The following is a 25,942-nucleotide window of genomic DNA, read 5'->3' as shown; positions in this document are numbered from 1 at the left end:
ACTTTTTGAAAGAGGACATAAAGAAGGTCAAGAGATATATATAAACATGCTCAAAGTCATTAATCGTCCAAGAGATGCAAATCAAAATGACAATGAGGTACCATCTCATACCTATCAGAATGGCTATTATCAATAAATCAACAAATGACAAGTGCTGGTGAGGATGTGGAGAAAAATGAACCCTCATGCACTGCTGGTGGGAATGCAGACTGGTGCAACCACTATGGAAGACAGTATGGAGATTCCTCAAAAAATTAAAAATAGAACTCCCATTTGACCCAATAATCCCACTTCTAGGAATATATCCAAAGAAATCAGAAACACCAAATAGAAACGATATATGTACCCATGTGTTCATAGCAGCACAATTTACAATAGCTAAGGCTTGGAAACAGTCTAAGTGCCCATCAGCAGATGAATAGTTTAAAAACTGTGGTACATCTACACAATGGAATACTATGCTGCTATAAAAAAAGAAGGAACTCTTACTATTTGCAATAGCATGGATGGAACTGGAGAGCATTATGCTAAGTGAAATAAGCCAGTCAGAGAAAGATAAATATCATATGATCTCACTCATTTGTGGAATATAATGAAAAACAAACTGATGAACAAATATAGAGCCAGAGGAAAAAAAAATATTTTAGAATATAATAGAAGTAATCCTATTATTTACAGATGTTTAATATTTCCTACCACTTTTGTGATATACTATGTTAGTACAGTTTTGGTAATATTATTATACTTATAATCCTTTTTTTCTTGAAATATTTATGTTTATTGCATGTAATCCTATATAATAAAAGCCTAGGTGGCGTACAGGCTGGGCTGAGGGGACCCCCCCCCCCCCCGCCCCACTGTGCATGAATTTCATGCACTGGGTCTCTGGTATTATTATATTTAAGATTGTTTTTCTTGAATAATTGGTGTTTACTTCATGTAACATTACTATATTTAAAATAGTTTTTCTTGAGATATTAATGCTTATTGCATGTATTATTATATTCAAGATAGTTTTTCTTAAAATATTAAAGTTTATTGCATGTAACCTTATTATATTTAAAATAATTTTTCTTAAAATAAAAAAATGTTCCCATTTGAAAAAAGAAAGAAACAAATTTGGTAAATGATGTAATTTCATTCTTCTAGCTACTAGTTCTATTGCGACAAGTCACTCTACTTCTCCATACCTTTTTTACTTTTGTGGAATAAGGAGCCATTTCTTAGCTCCTTTCCATTTTTTGCATTCTGTGATTGCATGATAGTCCACAGTCTGTGAAATAGCTTGTATTTTTTTCAAGGAGATATCATGTACACTAGCTCACTTGGCCTAGACAAGAACCCTATCCTTCTGTACAGTAAAATAAATGTTTAATTTGGAGACCTGAATCTTAGAAAGCATGTTAAAAATCATTGTATAGATTGGGCAGAAGGTCCAGACATATAATAATTAGTTAGCTTGGGAAATGCTGTTTTGAATAATGTCTTGCTCTGCTTGTAGGATGTGCATCATAGGAAGAATGTTCTTGCGTAGCCAAGCCTTGACCTCCCTGTGCTCCTTCTCACAGTGAACAGCATCACTGCAACCTTCCAGGAGAGAGCTGTGAGCTTAAGTTGAGGTAAGCTGCCCAGACCTTACTTACTCTCCTGGATGAATGTTTTCAGGGAAACTGGACACTACAGGGAACGTAGTATCCATAGGGCAGTAGCTGGGACTTAGGACTTTGGTGTAAGACTTGTATGTGAATCCTCACTCCGCCACTTTGCTACTTGTACCTACTTCATAAGGCTGTGCAAGGATTGAGTAAAATTAGATAAGATGGTATATGTAAAGAATGTCCACCATTGAGGGAAGATGGATACTTTAAATTGGTCTCAGTGAATATGTAACTTCACCTAAAAATCTGTGTTCTTCAGCATTCTGTGTATTCTTCATGTTCAAATGTGTTTTAGGCTTAGTCACTAATTGATTGATTTATTGACTGCTTAATTTAAGAAGTATTTATTGAGTACATATTATATGTCATATTCTCTTATAGATATTGGATATATTGCAGCCAACAAGACAGCAAAGGGCCTGCTGTTATGGACATGTATTTAATGGAGAGAGACAAAATACTTCCTTTCCCCAATAAACAAACGAATAGATAAAGAAGAAAATTAACTGGTAGTAATAAATGCTAAGAAAAAAAAGAAAGAAGAAGGTGATGTGATAGAATCTGGGGAGCAATTCCAAGTCAGGTATTCAGGGGAGGCTTCTCCAGGGATGTGACATTTAAGATGTCACTTGGATGACAAAGTAGAGCAAAGTTCTTGAGTCCAGGCCAGTATGATAATGATTTAGATGAGGGAGTGGTGGTTAGGATGGAGAGCTGTGACTGGCTTAAAAGATGTTGTAGAGATAGAATGAGTAGGATTTATTGATGGATTGAGAGAAAGAGAGGAGTCAAGGATGATTCCTGCAGTTTTGGGCTTGGAGTGATGTTGGCACCATATACAGAAGCAGAGCAAGCTGAGGGGGAGAAGGTTGGGGGTAAGAAGAATCAGGAGTCCAGATTTGGAAAGATTACTAGTAACTTTGAAGTGCCTATTAAACTCCAAGTGGAGATGTCAAGTAGACAGCTGGCTATATGAGGCCAGAGCTAAACATTTGGAAGATATTTTGCCTTTAGATAATATTTAATGAAATGGGCTGGATGGGAGTACTTAGGGAAAAAAGTAGAGTTAGAAAATAAAGAGGTTCTAGAATATTCTTACAATTTTAGATACTTATAACTCATAGCAAAAGCTAATAGAAATAACCACTCTTTATATATGTATATCCTACAACCCTTATAAAATTAGCCACATAAAAATGAATTGATAGGAATTTTTTACTTTCTCAGGTTCTTCACCCAAGGATACCAGTATGTTTTTACTGATTTTTAGAGAGACAGGAAGAGAGAAGGAGAGAGAGAGAGAGAGAGAGAGAGAGAGAGAGAGAGAGAGAGAGAGAGAGAAACACCAACCAGCTGCCTCCCAGCTAGGGATTGAGCCTGCAACCTAGGCATGTGCCCTGACCGGGAATTGAACCCACAACCTTTTGGTATAAATGATGACTCTCCAAGCAACTGAGCCACCTGGCCAGGGCGACTTTGTCAGATTTCTTTAGCATACATAACTGGGGGCCCAAAAGAAATATGGTTGTAATACACTGGTCTTATATGAGTTTAATGACCCATGATTCTTAATGCCTACCGCAAGGCATCATATTAGGCACTGTATGTAAAATGAAATCAATAGAATAGTCACGCCGAAACCGGTTTGGCTCAGTGGATAGAGCGTTGGCCTGCGGACTGAAAGGTCCCAGGTTCAATTCCGGTCAAGGGCATGTACCTGGGTTGTGGGCATATCCCCAGTAGGAGATGTGCAGGAGGCAGCTGATCGATGTTTCTCTGTCATCGATGTTTCTAACTCTATCTCTCTCCTTTCCTCTCTGTAAAAAATCAATAAAATATATTTTTAAAAAAATAGAATAGTCACGCTATTTATTGGTCAAACATGTACTGAGCATATGCTGTGTGCATAGTATTAGGTCATTTGAGCATAGACAACAAAAATGAAAAAACCAGTCTCCGTCTTTAAGTCCTTAAGAGAAGACAGTCTAAAACTGCCATTCAAAAGGAAAACAAACCATTCAAAAGCCACAGGGATAGTATGCTTCCTTTTCCTTCAGTATATCTGATGTTCCCAGTGGTCGGCAAACTCATTAGTCAACAGACCCAAATATCAACAGTACGATTGAAATTTCTTTTGAGAGCCAAATTTTTTAAACTTAAACTATGTAGGTAGGTACATTGTTATTAACTTAACTAGAGGCCCGGTGCACAAAAATTTGTGCACTCGGGGGAAGGGGGGGTCCCTCAGACCGGCCTGTGCCCTCTCGCAGTCTGGGACCCCTCGGGAGATAACGACCTGCTGACTTAGGCCTGCTCCCGGGTGGCAGAGGGCAGGCCCAATCCCTAGGTGCAGCCCCTGGTCGGGCTCAGAGCAGGGCTGATTGGGGAGTTGGGGCGCCTTCCCCTGTCATGCACAGAGCAGGGCAGATTGGGAGGTTGAGATGCCACCCTCAGTCACGCTCAGGGTAGGGCCGATTGGGGGGTTGGGGCACCGTCCCCTGTCACACTCAAGGCAGGGTCGATGGGGAGGTTGCAGTGCCACCCCCTGTCACGCACAGAGCAGGGCCCATCAGGGGGGTTGGGGCTCCATACCCTGTCATGCACAGAGCAGGGTCAATCAGGGGGTTGGGGAGCTCCCCCCTGTCATGCACAGAGCAGGGCCCATCAGGGGGTTGAGGAGCTCCCCCCTGTCACTCACAGAGTAGGGCCAATAGGGGAGTTGGGGCACCGCCCCCTGTCACACTCAGGGCAGGGCAGATCAGGGGGTTGGGGCACCGCCACTGCCACACTCAGGGCAGGGCAGATGGGGAGGTTATGGCTCTACCCCATCACACACAGAGCAGGGCCCATGTGGGGGGTGGGGGGGTGCCACCCTCTATCACCCACAGAGCAGGGCCGATCAGGTGGTTGGGGCGCCACCACTCTCATACTCAGGGCAGGGCCAATGGGGAGGTTATGGCTCTACTCCGTCATACACAGAGCAGGGCCCGTGGGGGGCGGGGCGGTTGGGGCCCTGCCCCCTGTCACACACAGAGCTGCAGGGCAATCAGGGGGTTTGGGCGCTGCCCCCTGTCATGCTGATCCCGGTGCCGGGAGGCCTCGCGGCTCCGCTGATCCCCGTGCTGGGAGGCATATTACCCTTTTACTGTATAGAATAGCGGCCTGGTGCACTGGTGGGGCTGGCTGGTTTGCCCTGAAGGGTGTCCTGGATCAGGGTGGGGGTCCCCACTGGGGTGCCTGGCCAGTCTGGCTGAGGGGCTGAGGGCTGTTTTCAGGCTGGGACTGAAGCTCCCAACCGCTCCTTTTTTTCTTTTTTTCTTTTTTTATTCTGGGCCAGCTTTAGCTCTGAGGCCTCAGCTGCTGAAAACAGGTTTCTGGCCTTTGTTTAACGTCTGTATTTGATACAATGTTGCGGTCCAGCTGGCTGAAGCCCTGCTGAGTAAAGCAGGTTTCTGGTTTTTTTTTAACTTCTATATTCGCAACATAGTTGCTTAGAGTTGCAGCTGAGAGGCTGGCAAGTCAGGCGGGGAACGTTGGAGTCCTCCGTCACTGAAGCAAGGAAGCCTCCCTGTTCGCATCAGCTGCCTGGCTGCCGGCCGCCATCTTGGCTGCCAGTTAATTTGCATATCTCGGCCCTACTCTGTGAGTGACAGGGGGATTAGCCAATGGGAAGGGTAGCGGTCGTACGCCAATTACCATGTTTCTCTTTTATTAGTGAAGATTAGGGTACTCCTAAGGCTTAGGAAGAGCCACACTCAAGGGGCCAAAGAGCCGCATATGGCTCGTGAGCCGCGGTTTGCCAACCACGATTCTAGGCCAGTGGTCGGCAAACTGCGGCTTGCGAGCCACATGCGGCTCTTTGGCCCCTTGAGTGTGGCTCTTCCACAAAATACCACGTGCGGGTGCGCATGTACAGTGCGATTGAAACTTCGTGGCCCATTCGCAGAAGTCGGTTTTCGGCCTGGGCGAGTCTATTTTGAAGAAGTGGCGTTAGAAGAAGTGGGGGTACGTTCACTGAGGTCGACCCCTCAGATTGAGGACATTTTTAGCAAAGGCCAGCTTAGGAGTACTCTAATTAAGTTAATAACAATGTACCTACCTATATAATTTAAGTTTAAAAAATTTGGCTCTCAAAAGAAATTTCAATTGTTGTACTGTTGATATTTGGCTCTGTTGACTAATGAGTTTGCCGACCACTGTTCTAGGCCATTAGGAGAAATCTATGTGGACTGAATGCATTTGGTGAGGTAGGCCACAGACCATAACTCATTCTGTCTTTTCCCCTCCCTTATACTTCTGGTCAACGGGAAAGCTTTTCTGGGTGGAGAGAAGCTTATCTCAGCCCATCTCATACTTACAGTTGACTGGTACTTAAAGCATCCCAGCATTCATATTCTCATTATCTGGGAAAAGAGATATAAAGAATCCCAACAGCCCTTTAAATAGCGAAGTTCTTTTTCCTGCTAAATCAAACAGTCTCCCCAAAGAACAGTTCTAATGCTTTAATATTAATATCACTATTTGTTCAAAATTCTATACTTCTTGTATAGTTGATGGATAGACTGGATGCATACCCACTTATCAGTGCAAATGAGAAGGAAGGGAAGCACCCTTATCTGTGATGATGGTTATATTTGCTTTATCAAAATGCAGCTAAGTCTTTCGGTGGATTGTTGTCAGAAAGAACAGCGCAGCTTCAATTATGATGAAACAAAGATAATTATATTTAGTAATCACTGTTTAATTTTGTAAAAATACATTTTTTATTGATTTCAGAGAGAGGAAGAAAGAGGGAGAGAGGGATAGAAACATCAGTGATGAGAATCATTGATCAGCAGTCTTCTGCACAACCCCCCCACAGGGGATGGAGCCCTCAACCTGGGCATGTGTCCTGAACTGGAATCATACCATGACCTCCTGGTTAATGGGTTGACACTAAACCACTGAGCCACACCGGCCAGGCTTATTTTTTGATTTTTAATGAGCTTTATTAAATAACCCCAGGTAAATGCTTGGATCATTAAACTACTTGATACATTTGCTAAGTCATCCTGGCAGACCCATGTTGATGTGGTTCTGCTCACAAGGAAACTCTCAGTAAACTCCACGTGAAGTTTTTTGGGGTCACTGGCCAACTGGTAATGGAAATACTCAGGATTTTTTGGAGGGGGATCAAAATAATTTTGTTGTGCTTTATGATGTCAAATTCTGTGGTTACAGCCAAATACCTGGCCATATGCTTAAACAAGTTCAAACTCTTTCTTGTTGTTGTTCATTGAAATACCTTGGCCTCTTTCCCTGATAACAGTGCAGCTTGCTTCTGTTTCTTGGCTTGAACAAGAATGAGTGGAACACTGATTTACTTACCACAAAATGTTAAGTTAATCCTCTTTATGTCTGCTCTCCAAAGTGTATGGGTTTCTCCTCAATCAATGATACCTGATGTCAGCCCAGTAGATATTTAGCAGAGAATTTAGCTATTAAATTTTGCCATTTAGAATATTTAGGTTCAGTAGTTAACTAGTACTTAGAGAGTTTAAATGATATCTATTTACTAGTTTCTTTCAGTCACTAAATTTAGTTATACCAGTTAGTATCTGGCTTGTATTATCTTATGCTTTATATTGGATTAATTTCAGAAATATAGAATTGAAGAACATTTTTAGTATCTTATGCAAAGTAATACAGGAAAATCATAGTTTATTAATTTATATGCTATTTCTTATGCAAAGAATCATATGATAAATACCTGCTTGAAACCAGTGTCAAAGAAATTGAAGCAACTTTTGATGACTCGGTATGTTTTATTTATTTAAGAAGTGGGAACTGTATAGCACAAATGTTTTTTTCTTTTTATTGTAAAAGCCAGGAAGTGAATATCTAATATCACTTGGTGCCCTATTATGTTAAACTAGAGGCCCGGTGCATAAAAATTCATGCACTGGAGGGGGCGTCCCTCAGCCCAGCCTGCCACCTCTCACAGTCTGGGAGCCCTCAGGAGCGGGAGGCGACCCGGCAATCAGGGGAAGGTGACACCCCATCATACCTCTGCTGCTGCCACTGCCAGCAGCGCAAGCCTTGGCCAGCTCTGGTTACCTGTGCCTTGGACCAGCCCTGGATGGCTGGGGGCGCCGAGGGGAATAGGGGACTCTGGAGGCAGGCTTGTGGCAAGGCCAGGTCAAGGGGACTGGGTACCACCATCTTGTGGCTGTGGGCACTGCCATCTTTGAGGGTGTGGCAGTCAATTAGCATATCCCTCCTTATTGGCTGTGGATGCCACCATCTTTGCAACAGCATTTGGGTCAATTAGAATATTCCCTCTTTAGTATATAGGATTTTTAGGTGGTTTCTTTTCCATCTTTTAAATGTGTATAGCACAGTTTTATAACTACTGCATGTTTTTTAAAGACAAATAGGAAAGGTCACCTTCTTGAAGAGGCTTTGTTTGCAGACTCAATTGAAATCAGCTCCCTTCCCCTAGCTCCCTGACAAATTTTTCTTTCTAAGCACTCTTCTGTCATTGCATTTATAAAAAATTATAATTATTTTTTTCCTTGTTTATGTTTGTCTCCTTCTCTAGACTCTGAACTCTATGATCATAGAGAAATTATCTGTCATTCAGTATTTTAGCCCTAACTGAACCTAGCACATAATAAGTGCTCAATAAAAACTTAATGCTGTCAAGTTAGGAATAGATTGCAACAATCCTTGTAACATCAATCACTAAAATCTTATAGCATAATATTTCAAACATCTAGGAATGTTGTTGGGGTATTATATTAATACGTGATAATTTGTATAATAATGTATTTGTCTCTTTTTAAAGGTTTGCAATTTAGGTTTTTGTGAACTGTCCCAGGATTTTCACAATAAGCAGTTATTAACCCAAGATTAAAATGAGATATTAAAGAACTAAAGGAATCACTAGAATTCATAACTTAGTAAATTAGTAATTAATTGGTGTGCCTTATTCAGGTAATATTATCTATAGCATAATACCTGTATCAGAGTTATATAGAAAGAAGGGACAGTGTGGCTGCATACTTCAAGTGTAGTTTTAGGATTTACAGTTACAGGGATAGATGCCTATATTTCCTTGGAGAAATTGTGTTTTATCTTTTTTGTGGTGGGAGGGGTTCAGGCAAGGAAGGCTCCATGGGATTCCTGTTGCATGTCAAGAAAATAGCAAAAATGAAATGAGGAATAAGAATTTAGGTCCAGAAGTCTTCATATCTTCCCGACAATGGGCAAGTCCTTTACCATCTTCCTTTCTACCCTTCTCCCTCCCTCCCACCTTCTCTTCCTTTAGTTGTCATATCTCCTTGGTCTCCTCCAATCTGTGACAGTTTCTCAGTCTTTCCTTGTCTTTCACAGCCTTGACACTTTTGAACAGTAATTGTCAGATATTTTGTGGAAAGTTTCCAATTTTGGTTTGTCTGATGTTTTCTCATGAAAAGACAGAGATGAATTTTAGGGAAGAACACCACAGAGGTGATATGCCATTCTTGTCATATCATATTGGGTGGGGCACAGGGCATTGATGTGACTTCTTTCTGGTAACATTAACCTGGATCATGTGGTTTAGGTGGTGTACGCTAGGTTTCTCTGTTATAAAGTTGTTTTTTTTTTTCTTTCTATACTCAGTTGGGTAGAAGTGTGCTTTTTGTACTCAGCTTTATTGAAGTACAAGTGACAAATAAAAATTGTATATATTTATGGTGTACAACAAGCATGTCAAACCCATGGCCCGCGGGCCACATGTGGCCCACAATGAATATTTTTGCGGCCCAGTCAATGTAACGATATGTAAGAAATGTTTTAATAAAAATTTCATAAGTTAATCTTTACAATATCCTATTATACATAACTAGAGGCCAGGTGCACTAGAGGCCTGTGCCCTCTCGCAGTCTGGGACCCCTCGGGAGATAATAACCTGCTGGCTTAGGCCAGCTCCCAGGTGGCAGAGGGCAGGCCCAATCCCTAGGTGCAGCCCCTGGTCGGGCTCAGAGCAGGGCCAATTGGGGAGTTGGGGCGCCGCTCCCTGTCATGCACAGAGCAGGGTGGATTGGGAGGTTGCGATGCCACCCTCAGTCACACTCAGGATAGGGCTGATTGGGGAGTTGGGGCACTGCCCCCTGTCACACTCAAGGCAGGGTCGATGGGGAGGTTGCGGCGCCACCCCCTGTCACGCACAGAGCAGGGCCCCTCAGGGGGTTGGGGAGCTCCCCCCTGTCACTCACAGAGTAGGGCCGATAGGGGAGTTGGGGCACTGCCCCCTGTCACACACAGAGCAGGGCCGATCAGGGGGTTGGGGCGCCGCACCCTGTCACACACAGAGCCGCAGGGCGATCAGGGAGTTGGGGAGCTCCCCCTTATCAGGCACAGAGCAGGGCTGATCAGGGGGTTGGGGCGCCTTCCCCTGTCACGAACAGAGCAGGGCGGATAGGGAGGTTGTAGCCTCACCCCCTGTCACACACAGAGCCGCAGGGCGATCAGGGGGTTTGGGCGTTGCCCCCTGTCACGCTGATCCCGGTGCCGGGAGGCCTCTTGGCTCCACTGATCCCAGTGCTGGGAGGCCTCGCAGCTCCACTGATCATGGTGCTAGGAGGCATATTACCCTTTTACTATATAGGATAGAGGCCTGGTGCACGGGTGGAGGCTGGCTGGTTTGCCCTGAAGGGTGTCCTGGATCAGGGTGGGGGTCCCCACTGGGGTGCCTGGCCAGCCTGGATGAGGGGATGATGGCTGTTTGCAGCTGGTCACACACCCTTCAGGGTGGGGGTCCCCACTGGGGTGCCTGGCCAGTCTGGGTGAGGGGCTGAGGGCTGTTTTCAGGCTGGCGGATGACTGAAGCTCCCAACTGCTCCTTTTTTTCTTTTTTCTTTTTATTCTGGGCCAGCTTTAGCTCTCGCTCCAGCTCTGAGGCCTCTGCTGCTGAAAGCAGGTATCTGGTTTGTTTGGGTTCTATAATCGAAACACTATCAACTCCAGCTCTGAGATCCCGGCTGGCTGAAAGCAGATTTCTGGGGTTTTGTTTAGCTTCTATATTTGTAACAATGTTTCAAACTGCAAGCTCAGAGGCTGGCAAGGCAGGTGGGGAACGTTGGAGTGCTCCGTCACTGAAGCGAGCAAGCCTCATGTTAGCGTCAAGCTGCTTGGCTGCCGGCCGCCATCTTGGCTGGCAGTTAATTTGCATATCGCCCTGATTAGCCAATGGGAAGGGTAGTGGATGTATGGCTAATTACCATATTTCTCTTTTATTAGATAGGATTATTAATAACAAACTACAATGTTTGCTCATGACTGATTACTATAATTATGTTGCATTCATTTCCCCTACACGCCTTTGGCACAGGTGCACCATTTCTCTAGACTAATACTAGCAGGAAGTATTTTAGTAGCTGTTTGCCATGTTATTAGTCTTGTACTGACTTGTTTGGTCTGTGCAACAGGAAATATTTCACTTTTGGAGAACAAGAAAAATAGGTTTATTTGCATTTTGCTTATTAATTTGTGCAGTTATTCAGTGTCTGATAAGTTAATGTTCAAGAGAAAAATATTAATTTTTATTAAAATGTTCTATTTTATGTTAATAATTATTCACTTATTTCAGCCCTTTGTATTAAGCATGTTGCTATTGAAATAAACCTATGTTCCTATGAAAACTGAAGCTTTTGTTTTTTTGCGGCCCACATAAACTTAAACCTTGTTTATTTGGCCCGTCTTAGCCTTTGAGTTTGACATACTTGGTGTACAATGTGCTGCTTTGATATTTGTATATATTTGTGAAATTACCACAATCATGACTATTTACATATCCATCGCCTCACAGTTACCATTTTTGTGATGAGATTATTTAATATTTACTCTCTTAACAAATTTCAAATATACAATGCAGCATTATTATTGACTAGAGGCCCGATGCACGAAATTCGTGGAAGATTAGGCCTTCCTTCCCCCAGCTGCTGGCACCAGCTTCCCTCTGGCACCCGGGACCTGGGCTTCCCTTGCAGCCCCGGCTTCGTCCAGAAGGATGGAAGGACATCCTGTCAAATTAGCATATTAGCATAATAGCTTTTATTATTATAGATAGTCACCATGCTGAACATTAAATCTCTAGAACTTATTCATACCACATAACTTAAACTTTGTATCCTTTGACCAACATCTCCCCATCTACCCCACTCCCCAGGCCCTGGCAACCACCATTATATTCTCTGCTTCTATGAGTTTGACTTTTTTAGATTTCACATATAAGTGAGACCATGCAGTATCTGTCTTTCTGTGTCTGGCTTATTTCACTTAGCATAATGTCCTCTGGGCTCATCCATGCTGTAGCGTATGACAGGATTTTCTTTTTGTTTTGCTTTTTAGTTAAGACTTTTTTTTTCCCCCATGGAGGCCCTCAAATTTTATTTGAAATTAGTAAGAAAGTCTCATAGAGATGTCAGAGTTAAATACACATGTATAAATATTGCCTGCTACATAATGCTGCCCACTCTCACATTAAGAATTGCCAACTCCTTTCTCACTGCAGATGTAGTAAAGAGTCCAGAGGTATAGTTCTTGCAGAGAATGTAGGAGTCACAGGCTTATCGTGGACCCTAGACCACTTCTGGCAGACAGAAAATGAGAAAAGCAAAACTTCTTTCTTCAGACTCAGTCTAGTGAAGTGTGCTCCTCACAGCTGCCCAATCATCTCACCATTTGTTTTAAGATCCTTCATTGCATGGATACCCTAGGGTGAGTGATACTGATGGTGTAGGGTGACCCAATACAGGTTCATATTTCTATTTCTTTTCCCAACAGGAACCTCTCTTCCCAGGTGTGTGGACCTGATATTGAGAGTTCTGTCCCAATTCCCGGCTTCCCAACCTGTCCTACTCTGTATTGAGGAGGAGGAAGGGAAAGGAAGGAAGAAGCAAAGCAATAAAAAGGGACAGGGAGAAGAGCCCTTCAATTTACATAGGTGCCAAAGACTTCTGTTGGGAAGTTCTCTGTCCCACCATCTAGGAATGAACAAAGCTCAACTGGAGTCTGAGTCAGAGGTGTCCCCCGAGGAAGATGAGCTGGAGCTGCTGTCATCTTCATCGTTACTGCTGGAATCTGAGGAGCTGCAGCTTTCTGCATTTTCCTCATGTTCCTCCTTTTCTTCAGATCCACGTGAGGAATGAAAACAGTCCCCATTAGTCTCTGATGACTCTGTCCCTGGAGCCTGTGGCCCCTGGTTCTGTGCAAGCTCTCTTTGCAGAGACCTTGCTGATGGAGACTGCACATCTGTCCTGATGATCTTGGGGTCTGGACCTCCACGCATGTTCATGTTCTTCCGCTTCCCAGAGGTTCTCTCTCTGTAGGCAGCATACTCTTCAGGAGACAGGCTCTTCAGCCAGTGCTCCAGGTCCACCTTGTACTGTTTCTGCAGCTCCTCAGCCTGCTTCCTATAATGCTCCCTCTGGCTCTTTGGGATGCGCTGCCAGCGTCTGCTAATCTCCACCATGCGCTCCCTCAGGGGCAGGCCTTGCAGCTCCCTACTCGACCACAAATCCTGGTGGAACTTATGGTATTCGTTCATGGGGGGCTTCTCTGGCTCTCCATGGAATTTTATGTCCTCTGAAAAATTGTTTTCTGAGGAAGACTTCACTTCTTTCCCTTTTCTCTGAAATTTCTTGGGGGCTCGGTTTGGGCTTCTTTTGGGGACAGCAGATGTCTTGGAGTTCTGCACTAGTTCAGGGTGGTTTTTCCTGAACTGAGCCATTTTTCCCCCATATTCCTGTTTCTCCTTCTGGAAATCTTGAATATATTTCATCTTCATCTCCTCTGGGAGCTCCTTGTATTTCTCAGATATGACCTTGGTCAGCTCTTGGTTGTTGAGTTTGGGGTACATTTGGGAATATTCGAGACGCTTCTCCTTGAAGAAGCGAAGATAAGAAGTCAGGGGCTGCTTGGGCATGTCAGGATGTTTCTTAAGTTTTTTGCTTTTGTAAGAATTTTTAACATGTTCCTTAGCTTCCAAGACTAAGTCTGTCAAAGTACGATACTTTCTTATCTTACTAGAAATCTCTAACCACTTGAGTTTGCACATTTCTCCAGAATAACCTTTAAAAGCTACTTTTCCCCAGTCCATATGTGACTGGGTTGTTTTGAATGTGTGTTTGTCATTGGATGGGAGATTATTCCTCAGGAGGTCCAGTAACATCACAATGTCTTCTTTGGGCCATTGGTCTTGGCCATTACTCAATGCCATTTCTAGGGCTTTGGCCACTTATGAGGCCGCAGTTATGCAAACACCACAGCAGAAACTCAAAAGTCTTCAAGCTTAAGATGGCTTGAATCTCCCTTGATATAGGGATCCCTGAAGCTCCATGCTAATTAGGCTTCAGAGTGTGCTAAGAATGGTCCCACCTCTGGGAGTTCTGTCAATATCAGCGTCAATAGCAAATCTCTGTGCTCAACTGGCAGCTCCAACTTCAGTCAGTTTCCCCTGGAGAAGAAGTGAATGTGCCTTTTATATGATTCCACCCAGGTAAGGCCACACCCACTTGATCAGATTGGATTTTGCCTTCAAAAGGAAGTAACCACCCTGAACTTGAATAGATTACAGATAGTAGTAGGATGGCTGATTAGGTTTACAACACAGAAAACAACACTTGGGGGCTTATATCCTAACAGAATATAAATGTTTTGTGGTAAGATGCATGAAACTTTCAAATGTAGTATTATTAACTATAGTCACCATCTTAAAGATTCTGTAGAAAATTATTTTTAACAGAGGTGCCATGCTACCTTATTTTGTTGGAACCTATCAAAATTAACAAATCACTGATACCCCTGCCATGTAAGTTGTTTCCCTAAATTATAAAATGTTTGAGAATTTAAGGCTGATTTTTATAACTATATGAAATGAAAATAATCTAACTTTCCTGGAAAGTTGAAAAGTGAAAATCTAAATAAAACTCACCTTTTAAAATTTATTAAAAAATGAATAATAAATCCATCAAAGCCCACATTTCCTAGAAAGAGGTGAATTACCTCCCTTCTTACTCACTGAATAGTTGTAAATTAAGGTAACAGTCATTGAAGAGCAATGATCCCAAAATTAATTCTGGAAAAATTATCTCAAATATTCCTCAACATGTTGCATGTCATCTATGTAAGCATATAGAGGAAGGAGTTTCATTTTTCAGCCAAAATCAAATAATTCTGTGGGCAGGCTGCCCATGGTCACAGTTGGAATCCTGGTCAGGCCACATACCTGAGATGCTGGCTCGGTCCTGAGTAGGGGGCTTGTAGGACACAGCCCATCCATGATTCTCTCTCATTATTGATGTTTCTATCTCTTTCACCCTTTTCCTTCCCCTCTCTGGATGGGATCATATAAAAGCCACATCTCTCCAGAGGCCACTTCTCCAGGGTAGACTCTAGTTAAGACTTTTTATTTCATTTTTTAAGAGCAGCTTAAGGTTCATAGCAAAATAGAGGGGAAGATATAGAGATTTCCCATATGCCCTTTGTTGCCGGAAGCCGGTCCACCCTTGTTGTTGGACACAGTCGCTGCAGGGAAGAAACATCTGCACAGCTTGTGTTTCAAGGGACCTGGTGTATATGGCATATGTTTGCTCCCCCTCTTAACACTATGTGTTTTAAACAGGACCACCTCCCCGAGAAAGGTTGTTTCTCCAGGTGAGGATTTTTCCCTGGAGTTAGGGAGGGAATAAAACCCCTTAACTAAGTGCCAGGCGGGTAATTAATCACTTTAACTACGAACAATCACGCTTAAGCTACATAATCTTTACTTAGGATAATCTCCTTCAGTTACTTCCTTGTAGCTTCATAGAACAATAAAGTAACCTTGGAATGGAGATAAGAAATGCCCTAACCTTTGGAATAGAAATTGATAGTATTAAAGTCAACTGGTATAAATACAGATGTAACAAGGCAATAAACACCAGAACTTGGCTGGAGATCCAAACCAGAACTTGGCTAGAGATCCTGGCTAGGCTGCTGATCAACTGAACGCTGCCTCCATGCCATTCCTTCTTCGCCGACTCCGTCCACAACTTTGGGAACCCCTGGACCTGCTGGGGCTGCACCCCAACACTTTGTCCCACATATTCATAGCTTCTCCCATTATCAAAATCCCTCACTAGTATAGTACATTTGTTAAAATTGATGAACCTACATTAACACATTATAATCAACCAAAGTCCATAATTATCCTTAGGGTTCACTCTTGGTGTTGTGTTCTGTGGATTTGGACAAATGCATAATGATAATAATGCACCATTATAATATCATTTAGAGTATTTTCTTTTCTTTTTTAAAAAAATATATTTTATTGATTTTTTTTTTTTACAGAGAGGAAGGGAAAGGGATAGAGAGTTAGAAACATTGATGAGAGAGAAGCATCGATCAGCTGCCTCCTGCACACCTCCCACTGGGGATGTGCCTGCAACCCAGGTACATGCCCTTGACTGGAATCGAACCTGGGACCTTTCAGTCCACAGGCCGACGCTTTATCCACTGAGCCAAACCGGCCAGGGCTAGAGTATTTTCACTGCCCTAAAAAAATCCTCTGTACCATTTCCCTCTATTGAACTTTCCCCTCAACCACCAGGCAATGACTGATCTTTTTACCGCCTTCATAATTTTATTTTTCCAGAATGTTAGATAGTTGGGATTGTACATATTGAATTCTTTCACTTAATAATATCCATTTAAAGTTTCTCTATGTCTTTTCATGCTTGATAGCTCATTTATTTTTAGGGATGAATAATATTCCATTGTCTGGATGTACCACAGTATATTTATATATTCATCTACTAAAGGACATTTTGGTTGCTTCCAAGATTTGGCAATTATGAATAAAGCTGATATAAACCTCTGTGTTCAGGCTTTTGTTTGTACATAACTTTTTATCTCCTTTAGATGAATACCAAAGAGCATGATTGCTGGATTATATGATAAGAGTATATTTAGTTTTGTAAGAAACTTCCAAACTGACTTTTTTTTAAAAAAAAAATTAGGATGTTTTTATTTATTTACAATTAATTTTGTAATTAAAGTAATATATTCATATAGTTTTTTAAAAATTGAGATATAACTTACATTAAAATGCATGTCTTGAGTATTCAGCTTGATACATTATTAACAACGTGAACATGCCATTCTCATTGCTGAGTAGTGCTCCATTGTATGGACATAGACTTTTTCATTCTCCTAATTATGGACATTTGGATTATTTCCTGTTTGGGCTTCCTTATAGACTGAATGTTTGCGTCTCTCCCTCCCCCAAATTCCTATGGTGAAACCTAAAACTCAATGTGATTGTATTGGGAAGTGGGTCTTTGGGAACTGATTTAGTCATGAGGGTAAAGCCCTCATAAATGAGATTAGTGCCCTTATTTTAAAAAAAAAAAAAAAAAAAGACTCCAAAGAGCTTCTTAGCACCTTCGCTGTGAAAAGACAAAGGAAGAAGATGGTCATCTATGAACCAGGAAGTGGGCTTTCACCAGAGAGCAAATCTGCTGGCACCTTGACCTGTTTTACATCATCCTGTTCTTGTTTCATTATAAAAACATTTTTAAGTGCATCGAGTAAGAATCTACAGAGCAATGAGAATGCATGAATGACTCAACACGATGAGTAAGTCATAAAGTTGAGTGAGAGAAGCCAGGCCTAACAGAATGCATATGTTTACATAAAGTTTGGAAACAGGCAAAATGAAACTAGATTGATATTTATAATCTTTAATAGATATTAAAGAAATGCAAAGAGGTAAACATCAAAATTTTTAGGTAGGATGAGGCAGTCAGGGTGAGGGCAGGGAATTGGTTAAGGTTGGGAAGGGCAGGCAGGTGGCTTCTGGGGGCTGGCAGTGCTCTGCTTCTGTAGGGAAGGTCACACAGGTCTCCGTTTGATAGCAAGTTTTAATGTGGGTGCTTAAGTTTTGGGCACTTTTCTGTGTGTTACATTTTACTACTTAAGAAGGAAAAGGTACTTGAAGTATATGAAGAGCAAAAGTCCCCATCCCTCTTCTCTCTGCAGAGCTCACTGTGGGTCTCATTTGGTTTCCTTCCAGATACTTTTCTATGCACTTACATCCCTAAATACACATGTACACAAGATACACTTTTCTTGTATTTCTCTTAAATGATATATGCTTCATTCCATAATCTGTTTTCACTTGATGAGTCTTGGACCCATTAAAGCTCAGTCCACCTTCTTTACTGCCATGGCATAGCATTTCACACAGTATTAATGCATTATAGCTGGACTGAATTAGTAATAGTGCCTATTTGCATGGGGTCGTTGTGAAGATTTAAGTGAGATATTGGATGTAAACTGCTTAGAACACTTGGGCCTGAACCAGTTACTTCACTCCTGGGTGCTTCCGCTTCCGTATCTGGGGATGATAGCAGCTGTAAAGTGGGATTCACATGAGGATCAAATGGGTCAGGACAGAAAAAGCTGTTCCTAGCAGTGCCTGACACAGGCAAGCGTTGGCTGTGAGAGCAGTAAAGGTGCAGATGCCCTCGCTTTACTTATTGTGAATGCACAGTTTGCTTTAATACCTGGGAGATATTAAAGGCAGGCTCCCTGTCTTTGTCATTTATTTTGATCATTGTTTTGGTTCTTCTTCCTTGTCTTCTCTTCTAGATGAACTTGGTCATCTAGTTTCATAAATAATCCTCTTGGATTTAGAGACTAATTTACTGAGGTTATAGATTGATTTGAGGAGAACTGACATCTTTACAATATTGAGCCTACCCATCTGGAGGCAGATCATCTTTCCTTATATGCTGGTCTCTTCCTGCCAAACTGTCTTCCAAAGTGGCTGTACCATTTTGCATTCCCACCAGCAATGAATGAGAGTTCCCGTTGCTTCATATCCTCATCAGCATTTGATGTTGTCAAAGTTCTGGATTTTGGCAATTCTAATAGGTGTGCTTTCCTTTTCTTTTTAAGACTGAATTTTATAGGATTCCGAAGATGGCGGCGGTATAGGCAGACGTGTCCCAGGTCGTGTCCCTGAGCAAATGGAGTGAGCAGCTGAAACTAGTAACATCCACCCCGAATTGGCGAAATTCCTCAGCTGGCGAGACGGTTTGCAGCCGGGAAGAGCAGAACTCCCCTGGAAAGGCACAGCCCCTGACGGGGGGAAAGGAGAACCGCGGGATTCCTGGCGCTGCCGGGGGAATTGAGAGCTGGGTCTGTGATCACAGAGGACTGAGCCTAAAGGGGGCAGCCTGAAGAGTTGACCAGACCATGCAGTCCCGGTAAGAGAAGAAGCTTACAGAAACCAAGCCTTCCCCGTTTCCGTGGCCGGCGTTTGTTTGTTTGTTTTCACTGAATCCTGTTCATGGGACATTTCGAATACAGACACTCACCTGTGCTGAAGAGAGGGAAAGTGTGCGGAGGAGTGGAATCTGGGGAGAGACTGAGGAGAGAAGGGGGGCAGGGAGAGGTGGCAGCGAATTGAGTGCTGAGACACCCCTGAGCCCAGGGCTGAGGCAGCCATTCTCCCCGGAGAGTGAGACTCCTCCCCCCAGCCCCCAGGCAAGGAGCACAGCCACACCCAGATTCCACCCTGTAGGAGATCAAGGATTAAAATAACCTGATCAGTCCCTGGGAGTTAACAGGGTCTGGCCTATAGAGGGATTTTCAATCCCAGCAACAACACAGCACTCGTAACTCTTACGCAGCCAGCTCTGGGCAGTGAACTTCCACTGGACAGAGAGGCCCTATAGCCTCAGAGGCCAACCCCAGAACACTGCCACCCAGAGGCTGACCCACAAACTGACCCTTTGCTAAACACAAAATAAGGCAGTCTGGGAAACAAATGCGGCTTGCTTTAAAATAAGGACTGTGGTTTACAACACAGAGGAACAGTGTATCGCAGGGAAACTCAACACTCTCCTGAATACCTGGCAGGTCTAAGGCGAGCCACACTGAAGAATAGAAGAACCGAAGGACCTTCACTACTGCAATATTTTTTTTATTTCTTTTTTCACCTTTTAACTAAGAAACCAATTTTTTTTTCTTTTTTTTTTTTTTTTTTTTTTTTTTTTTTTTCTTCTTTTTTCCATCATCTGATTTTACCCTTTTAATTACTACCTTCTTATTTTTAACCAGTATTATTACTGCTACCATTTTACCATTTTTTTTTTAAAGTGCCATTTTATTTTCTCTTTATTTTATTTTGGGATTAGTGTTCTCCATTCTATTTTCATCGTTATATTATTGGTTGTTTCTAGTTTGCATTCATCTCCAGGGAGCTGTTGCTGGAATTTGTTGGGATTAATGGCTGTTCTATAGGAGTATTCTCCTCATATAAAAAAGTCTCTCCCCCTCTTCCACTTCATTCTCTCTTTTTTTTTTCTTTTCTTTTCTTTTCTCGCTTTTATTTTCCCCCCTCCTTTTTCCCAATTTCATTTTTGCACTCCTTTTTTTGGTCCCTAGTTTTCTTTTCTTTTTTCTCTTTTCTCTTTTTCTCTTCCTTCTTCCTTATCCCCTAATTCTCTTAATTCAGGTGGTCACCTTTATTTGGGGTTATTCATATCGTGAATATATTTGTGTATAGTGCCTGTTGTGTTGTACACAACGTGGTGCCTTGTTGTGTTGTATTTTGTGCCTTTAAATCAACGCAGCAGATCCAAGCAACAGCAACCTCCTGAGCACCACACCCTCTGCTGAGGAACAGCAGCTGTACGTGAAACCTTGCCCCACCAGCCAGAAGAGCCACCACAGCTGTGAACAGCACCCACCAGAGGAGCTGCTGCCAACTGAAGAGCAGCTGCTACCGCAACCGCCCGAAGAGCAACCACAGACCAAGGAGTCACTGCCACCAAGGGAGCAGCCACTGAACAACTCAACGTCTAGATATGTCAGCGAGATCAAACATGGGTAGACAAAGAAACCCCCAAAGGAAAGAGAAGGAGGACTCTCCAGAAAAGCAGCTAAGTAATACAGAAGCATGCAACATGACAGAAAAAGAATTCAGAATAAGGGTCCTAGAGTGCATAAACCGGATGGAGGAAAAAATCGACAACCTCTCCAAGAAGCAAGAAGAAACAGATGAAAAAATCGATAACATATGGAAGAAGCTAGAAGAAACAGATGAAAAAATCAACAACTTAAGTAAGACCCAAGAAGAAATGAAGAGTGATATAGCTGCAATGAAAAACTCCATTGAAAGTATCAACAGTAGACTAGGAGAAGCGGAGGACCGAATTAGTGATTTAGAAGACAAGGAAGCAAAACACACCCAAAACGTACTGCAATTGGAGAAAAAAATGAAAAGACAGGAGGAGAGTCTAAGGGAGCTTTGGGACAACATGAAACGAAACAACATACGAATAATAGGGGTACCAGAACAACAGAAGGATGAACAAGGATTAGAAAACCTATTAGAAGAAATAATATCAGAAAACTTCCCTGAGGTGGGGAAGAAAAAAGTCACACAAGCCCAGAGAGTCCCAAACAAGGTGAACCCAAAAAGACCCACACCAAGACACATCATAATTACCATGGCAAATGTTCAGGACAAAGAGAGAATCTTACAGGCTGCAAGAGAGAGACGGAAAGTTACATACAAGGGATCTCCCATTAGATTGTCAAATGATTTCTCAACAGAAACACATCAGGCCAGAAAAGAATGGACGGAAATTTACAAAGTGATGCAAAGCAAAGGACTAAATCCAAGAATACTCTATCCAGCAAGGCTATCATTCAAACTTGAAGGGGAAATAAGAAGCTTCACAGAAAAAAAAGGCTAAGGGAGTTTATCACCACCAAGCCAGCAATGCAAGGAATGCTAAAGGGACTGGTATAAAAATAAGAAATAAAAAGCTCAGAAAGAAAACAGCCACACAAAAACAGAAATGCCTACAAACAAGTACCTTTCAATAATAACTTTAAACGTAAACGGACTAAATGCTCCAAACAAAAGACATCGAGTGGCTGAATGGATAAAAAAACATGACCCATACATCTGCTGTCTACAAGAAACCCACCTCATTAGAAGGGACACACACGGACTGAAAGTGAAAGGATGGAAAAATATCTTTCAGGCAAATGGAAAGGAAAAGAAAGCTGGGGTAGCAATACTTATATCGGACAAAATAGACCTCAAAGTGAAGGCCATAACAAGAGATAAGGAAGGCCACTTCATAATACTAATGGGATCAATACAACAAGAAGATATAACCTTGGTAAACATATATGCACCCAATGCAGGAGCACCCAAATTCATAAAAAAACTCCTGGAAGATATCAAAGGAGAGATCGACAACAATACAATCATTGTAGGGGACTTTAATACACCACTGACAGCACTGGATAAGTCTTCTAGACAAATAATCAGCAAAGATACAGCAATCCTAAATGACTCACTAGATCAGATGGACTTAATAGACATCTTCAGAACACTTCACCCGAAAGCCAGGGAATATACATTCTACTCAAATGCTCATAGGACATATTCAAAAATAGACCATATATTGGGTCACAAGCAAAGTATCCCCAAATTCAAGAAAATTGAAATCATAAAAAGCGTCTTCGCAGACCACGATGGCATAATATTAGAAATAAACTACAATAAAAACAACCCAAAATACTCAAACACCTGGAAGCTGAATAGCATGCTATTAAATATTGATTGGGTTACCAATGAAATCAAAGAAGAAATTCGAAACATCCTGGAAACTAATGACAATGAAAACACAACAATCCAAAACCTATGGGACACAATGAAAGCAGTCCTGAGAGGGAAGTTTATAGCTCTACAGGCCTATCTCAAAAAACAAGAAAAAATGGTAGTAAATCATCTAACTCTACGACTCAAAGAATTAGAAAGAGAGCAACAAGAAAACCCCAGAGTGAGCAGAAGGAAGGAGATAATAAAGATTAGAGCAGAAATAAATGACATAGAGACCAAAAAAACAATACAGAAAATCAATGAAACCAAGAGCTGGGTCTTTGAAAGGATAAACAAGATTGACAAACCTCTAGCCAGACTCACCAAGAAGCAAAGAGAGAGGACCCAAATAAACAAAATCAGAAACGATAGAGGCGAAATAACAACAGACCCCACAGAAATACAAATGATTGTTAAAAAATACTACGGACAGCTCTACTCCAACAAACTAGACAACCTGGAGGAAATGGACAAATTTCTAGAAAAATACAACATTCCAAAACTCAATCAGGAAGAATCTAAAAATCTCAACAGGCCAATAACTATGGAAGAAATTGAAGCAGTCATCAAAAAGCTTCCAGCAAACAAAAGCCCAGGACCAGACGGCTTCACAGGGGAGTTTTACCAAACATTCAAGGAAGAACTAAAACCTATCCTCCTCAGACTACTACAAAAAATTCAAGAGGAAGGAACACTTCCAAGCTCATTCTATGAAGCCAGCATCACCCTAATACCAAAACCAGGTAAAGACAACACAATGAAAGAGAATTACAGGCCAATATCCCTCATGAACATAGATGCCAAAATCCTCAACAAAATCTTAGCAAATCGGATCCAGCAGTACATCAGAAAAATCATACACCATGACCAAGTAGGATTTATCCCAGGGATGCAAGGATGGTACAATATCCGCAAATCAATAAACGTGATACATCACATAAACAAATTGAAAGAAAAAAACCACATGGTCATATCAATTGATGCAGAAAAAGCATTTGACAAAATTCAACACCCATTTTTGATAAAAGCTCTCAGCAAAGTGGGAGTAGAAGGATCATACCTCAACATAATAAAAGCCATATATGACAGGCCCACAGCCAACATCATACTCAATGGACAAAAACTAACACCATTTCCCCTAAGAACAGGAACAAGACAGGGATGCCCCCTCTCACCACTCCTGTTCAACATAGTACTGGAAGTGTTAGCCATTGCAATTCGGCAAGAAGAAGAAATAAAAGGCATCCAAATTGGAAAAGAGGAAGTAAAACTGTCCCTATTTGCAGACGACATGATATTATACATACAAAACCCTAGAGACTCCATCAAAAAGCTACTGGACTTAATACATGAATTTGGCAATGTAGCAGGATACAAAATCAACCCCAAGAAATCCGAGGCATTTCTATACACCAATAGTGAACTTTCAGAAAGAGAGATTATAAAAACAATCCCGTTTACCATCGCACCAAAAAAATTAAGCTACCTAGGAATAAACTTAACTAAAGAGGTAAAAGACCTCTACTCAGAAAACTACAGGACGTTGAAAAAAGATATAGAGGAAGACATAAACAGATGGAAGAACATACCGTGTTCATGGATTGGTAGAATCAACATCATTAAAATGTCCATACTACCCAAAGCAATCTATAAATTCAACGCACTTCCCATTAAAATACCAACGGCATACTTCAGAGATCTAGAACGAACTCTCCAAAAATTCATCTGGAATAAAAAAAGACCCCGAATAGCTGCAGCAATCCTGAAAAAGACCAAAGTAGGTGGGATCTCAATACCAGATATCAAGATGTATTACAAAGCCACTGTTCTCAAAACTGCCTGGTACTGGCACAAGAATAGGCATATAGATCAATGGAATAGAATAGAGAGCCCAGAAATCGGCCCGAACCAATATGCTCAATTAATATTTGACAAAGGAGGCAAGAACATACAATGGAGCCAAGATAGTCTCTTCAATAAATGGTGTTGGGAAAATTGGACAGATATATGCAATAAAATGAAACTAGACCACCAACTTACACCATACACAAAAATAAACTCAAAATGGATAAAGGACTTAAATGTACGACAGGAGACACCTTTCAAAAGAGGACATTCAGAAAGCCAAGAGACATATGAAAACATGCTCAAAGTCACTAATCATCCGAGAGATGCAAATCAAAACAACAATGAGGTACCATCTCACACCTGTCAGACTGGCTATCATCAACAAATCAACAAACAAGTGCTGGAGAGGATGTGGAGAAAAAGGAACACTTGTGCACTGCTGGTGGGAATGCAGACTGGTGCAGCCACTATGGAAGACAGTATGGAGTTTCCTTAAAAAACTGAAAATGGAACTCCCATTTGACCCTGTGATCCCACTTCTAGGAATATATCCCAAGAAACCAGAAACACCAATCAGAAAGGATATATGCACCCCTATGTTCATAGCAGCACAATTCACCATAGCTAAGATCTGGAAACAGCCTAAGTGCCCATCAGTAGATGAATGGATTAGAAAACTGTGGTACATCTACACGATGGAATACTATGCTGCTCTAAAAAGGAAGGAACTCTTACCATTTGCAACGTCATGGATGGAACTGGAGAGCATTATGCTAAGTGAAATAAGCCAGTCAATGAAGGAAAAATACCACATGATCTCACTCATTCATGGATAATAGAGACCATTATAAACTTTTGAACAATAATAGATATAGAGGCAGAGCTGCCTCAAACAGATTGTCAAACTGCAGCAGGAAGCCCGGGGAGGGTTGCGGGACAGGAGGTAGGGGGGTAAGAGATCAACTAAAGGACTTGTATGCATGCATATAAGCATAACCAGTGGACATAAGACATTGGGGGATACGGAAGGCTAGGGGACTGTCTAGGGCGGGGGGATAAAATGGACACATATGTAATACCCTTTGTAATACTTTAAGCAATAAAAAACAACAACAAACAAACAAACAAAAAAAACAAAAAAACTGAAAAACAGTTATTTCTGACTAGAAAATATATGCAATTATGATTGCAGTTATCACTCTTGATACACAACTTACACTCTTTTTCATTCTATCCATGATCTATAAATAAAAGAACTGTGATGAAGGGGAAGCTAGCAAAAGCCTCCTGTTAATAACAAATCCGCAAGGGTAAATCAAAGCCATGTCTTTAGTTCTATCTTATGATGAAGTTGTGTAAGAGGCACAAGCAGCTATGAGATTGAAGATAAATTGGTCAACTAGTGCTTTTGTTGTTATTATTTATGTGCTTGTCTATTTGTTTATCTCAGGCTGATATGAAATAAAGGGATTATATCACGATTCAGAACCTAAAAAAAAAAAAAAAAAAAAAAGACTGAATTTTATATATATATTTTCTATCCATTCACCCACTGATGGACACTTAGGTTGCAGTGCTGTGTATAATGCTGTAATGTACACGGTAGTGCAGATATCTCTTTGAAATACTGATTTCGTTTCCTTTCAATTTACACCCAGAAGTGGGATTACTGGGTTATTTGATAATTCTATTTTTAATTTTTTGAGTAATCTCCATCCTATTTTCTATATGGATGTACCAG

General features: G+C 41.7%; 1 protein-coding gene across 1 annotated transcript; it reads right to left on the bottom strand.

Annotated features, from left to right (window-relative positions):
• Positions 1–12,684: 12,684 nt before the first annotated feature.
• On the bottom strand, positions 12,685–13,902 carry LOC118650576 (upstream-binding factor 1-like protein 1). Its single transcript, XM_036298959.1, has one exon. The coding sequence runs from the start codon at positions 13,900–13,902 to the stop codon at positions 12,685–12,687; it is 1,218 nt and encodes a 405-aa protein (XP_036154852.1).
• Positions 13,903–25,942: the final 12,040 nt, after the last annotated feature.

This window comes from Myotis myotis, unplaced genomic scaffold (genome assembly GCF_014108235.1).
Source record: "Myotis myotis isolate mMyoMyo1 unplaced genomic scaffold, mMyoMyo1.p scaffold_m19_p_3, whole genome shotgun sequence".
Classification (NCBI taxonomy): domain Eukaryota; kingdom Metazoa; phylum Chordata; class Mammalia; order Chiroptera; family Vespertilionidae; genus Myotis; species Myotis myotis.
Note: the sequence above shows the minus strand (reverse complement) of the source record. Positions and strands in the feature narration are given on the sequence as shown.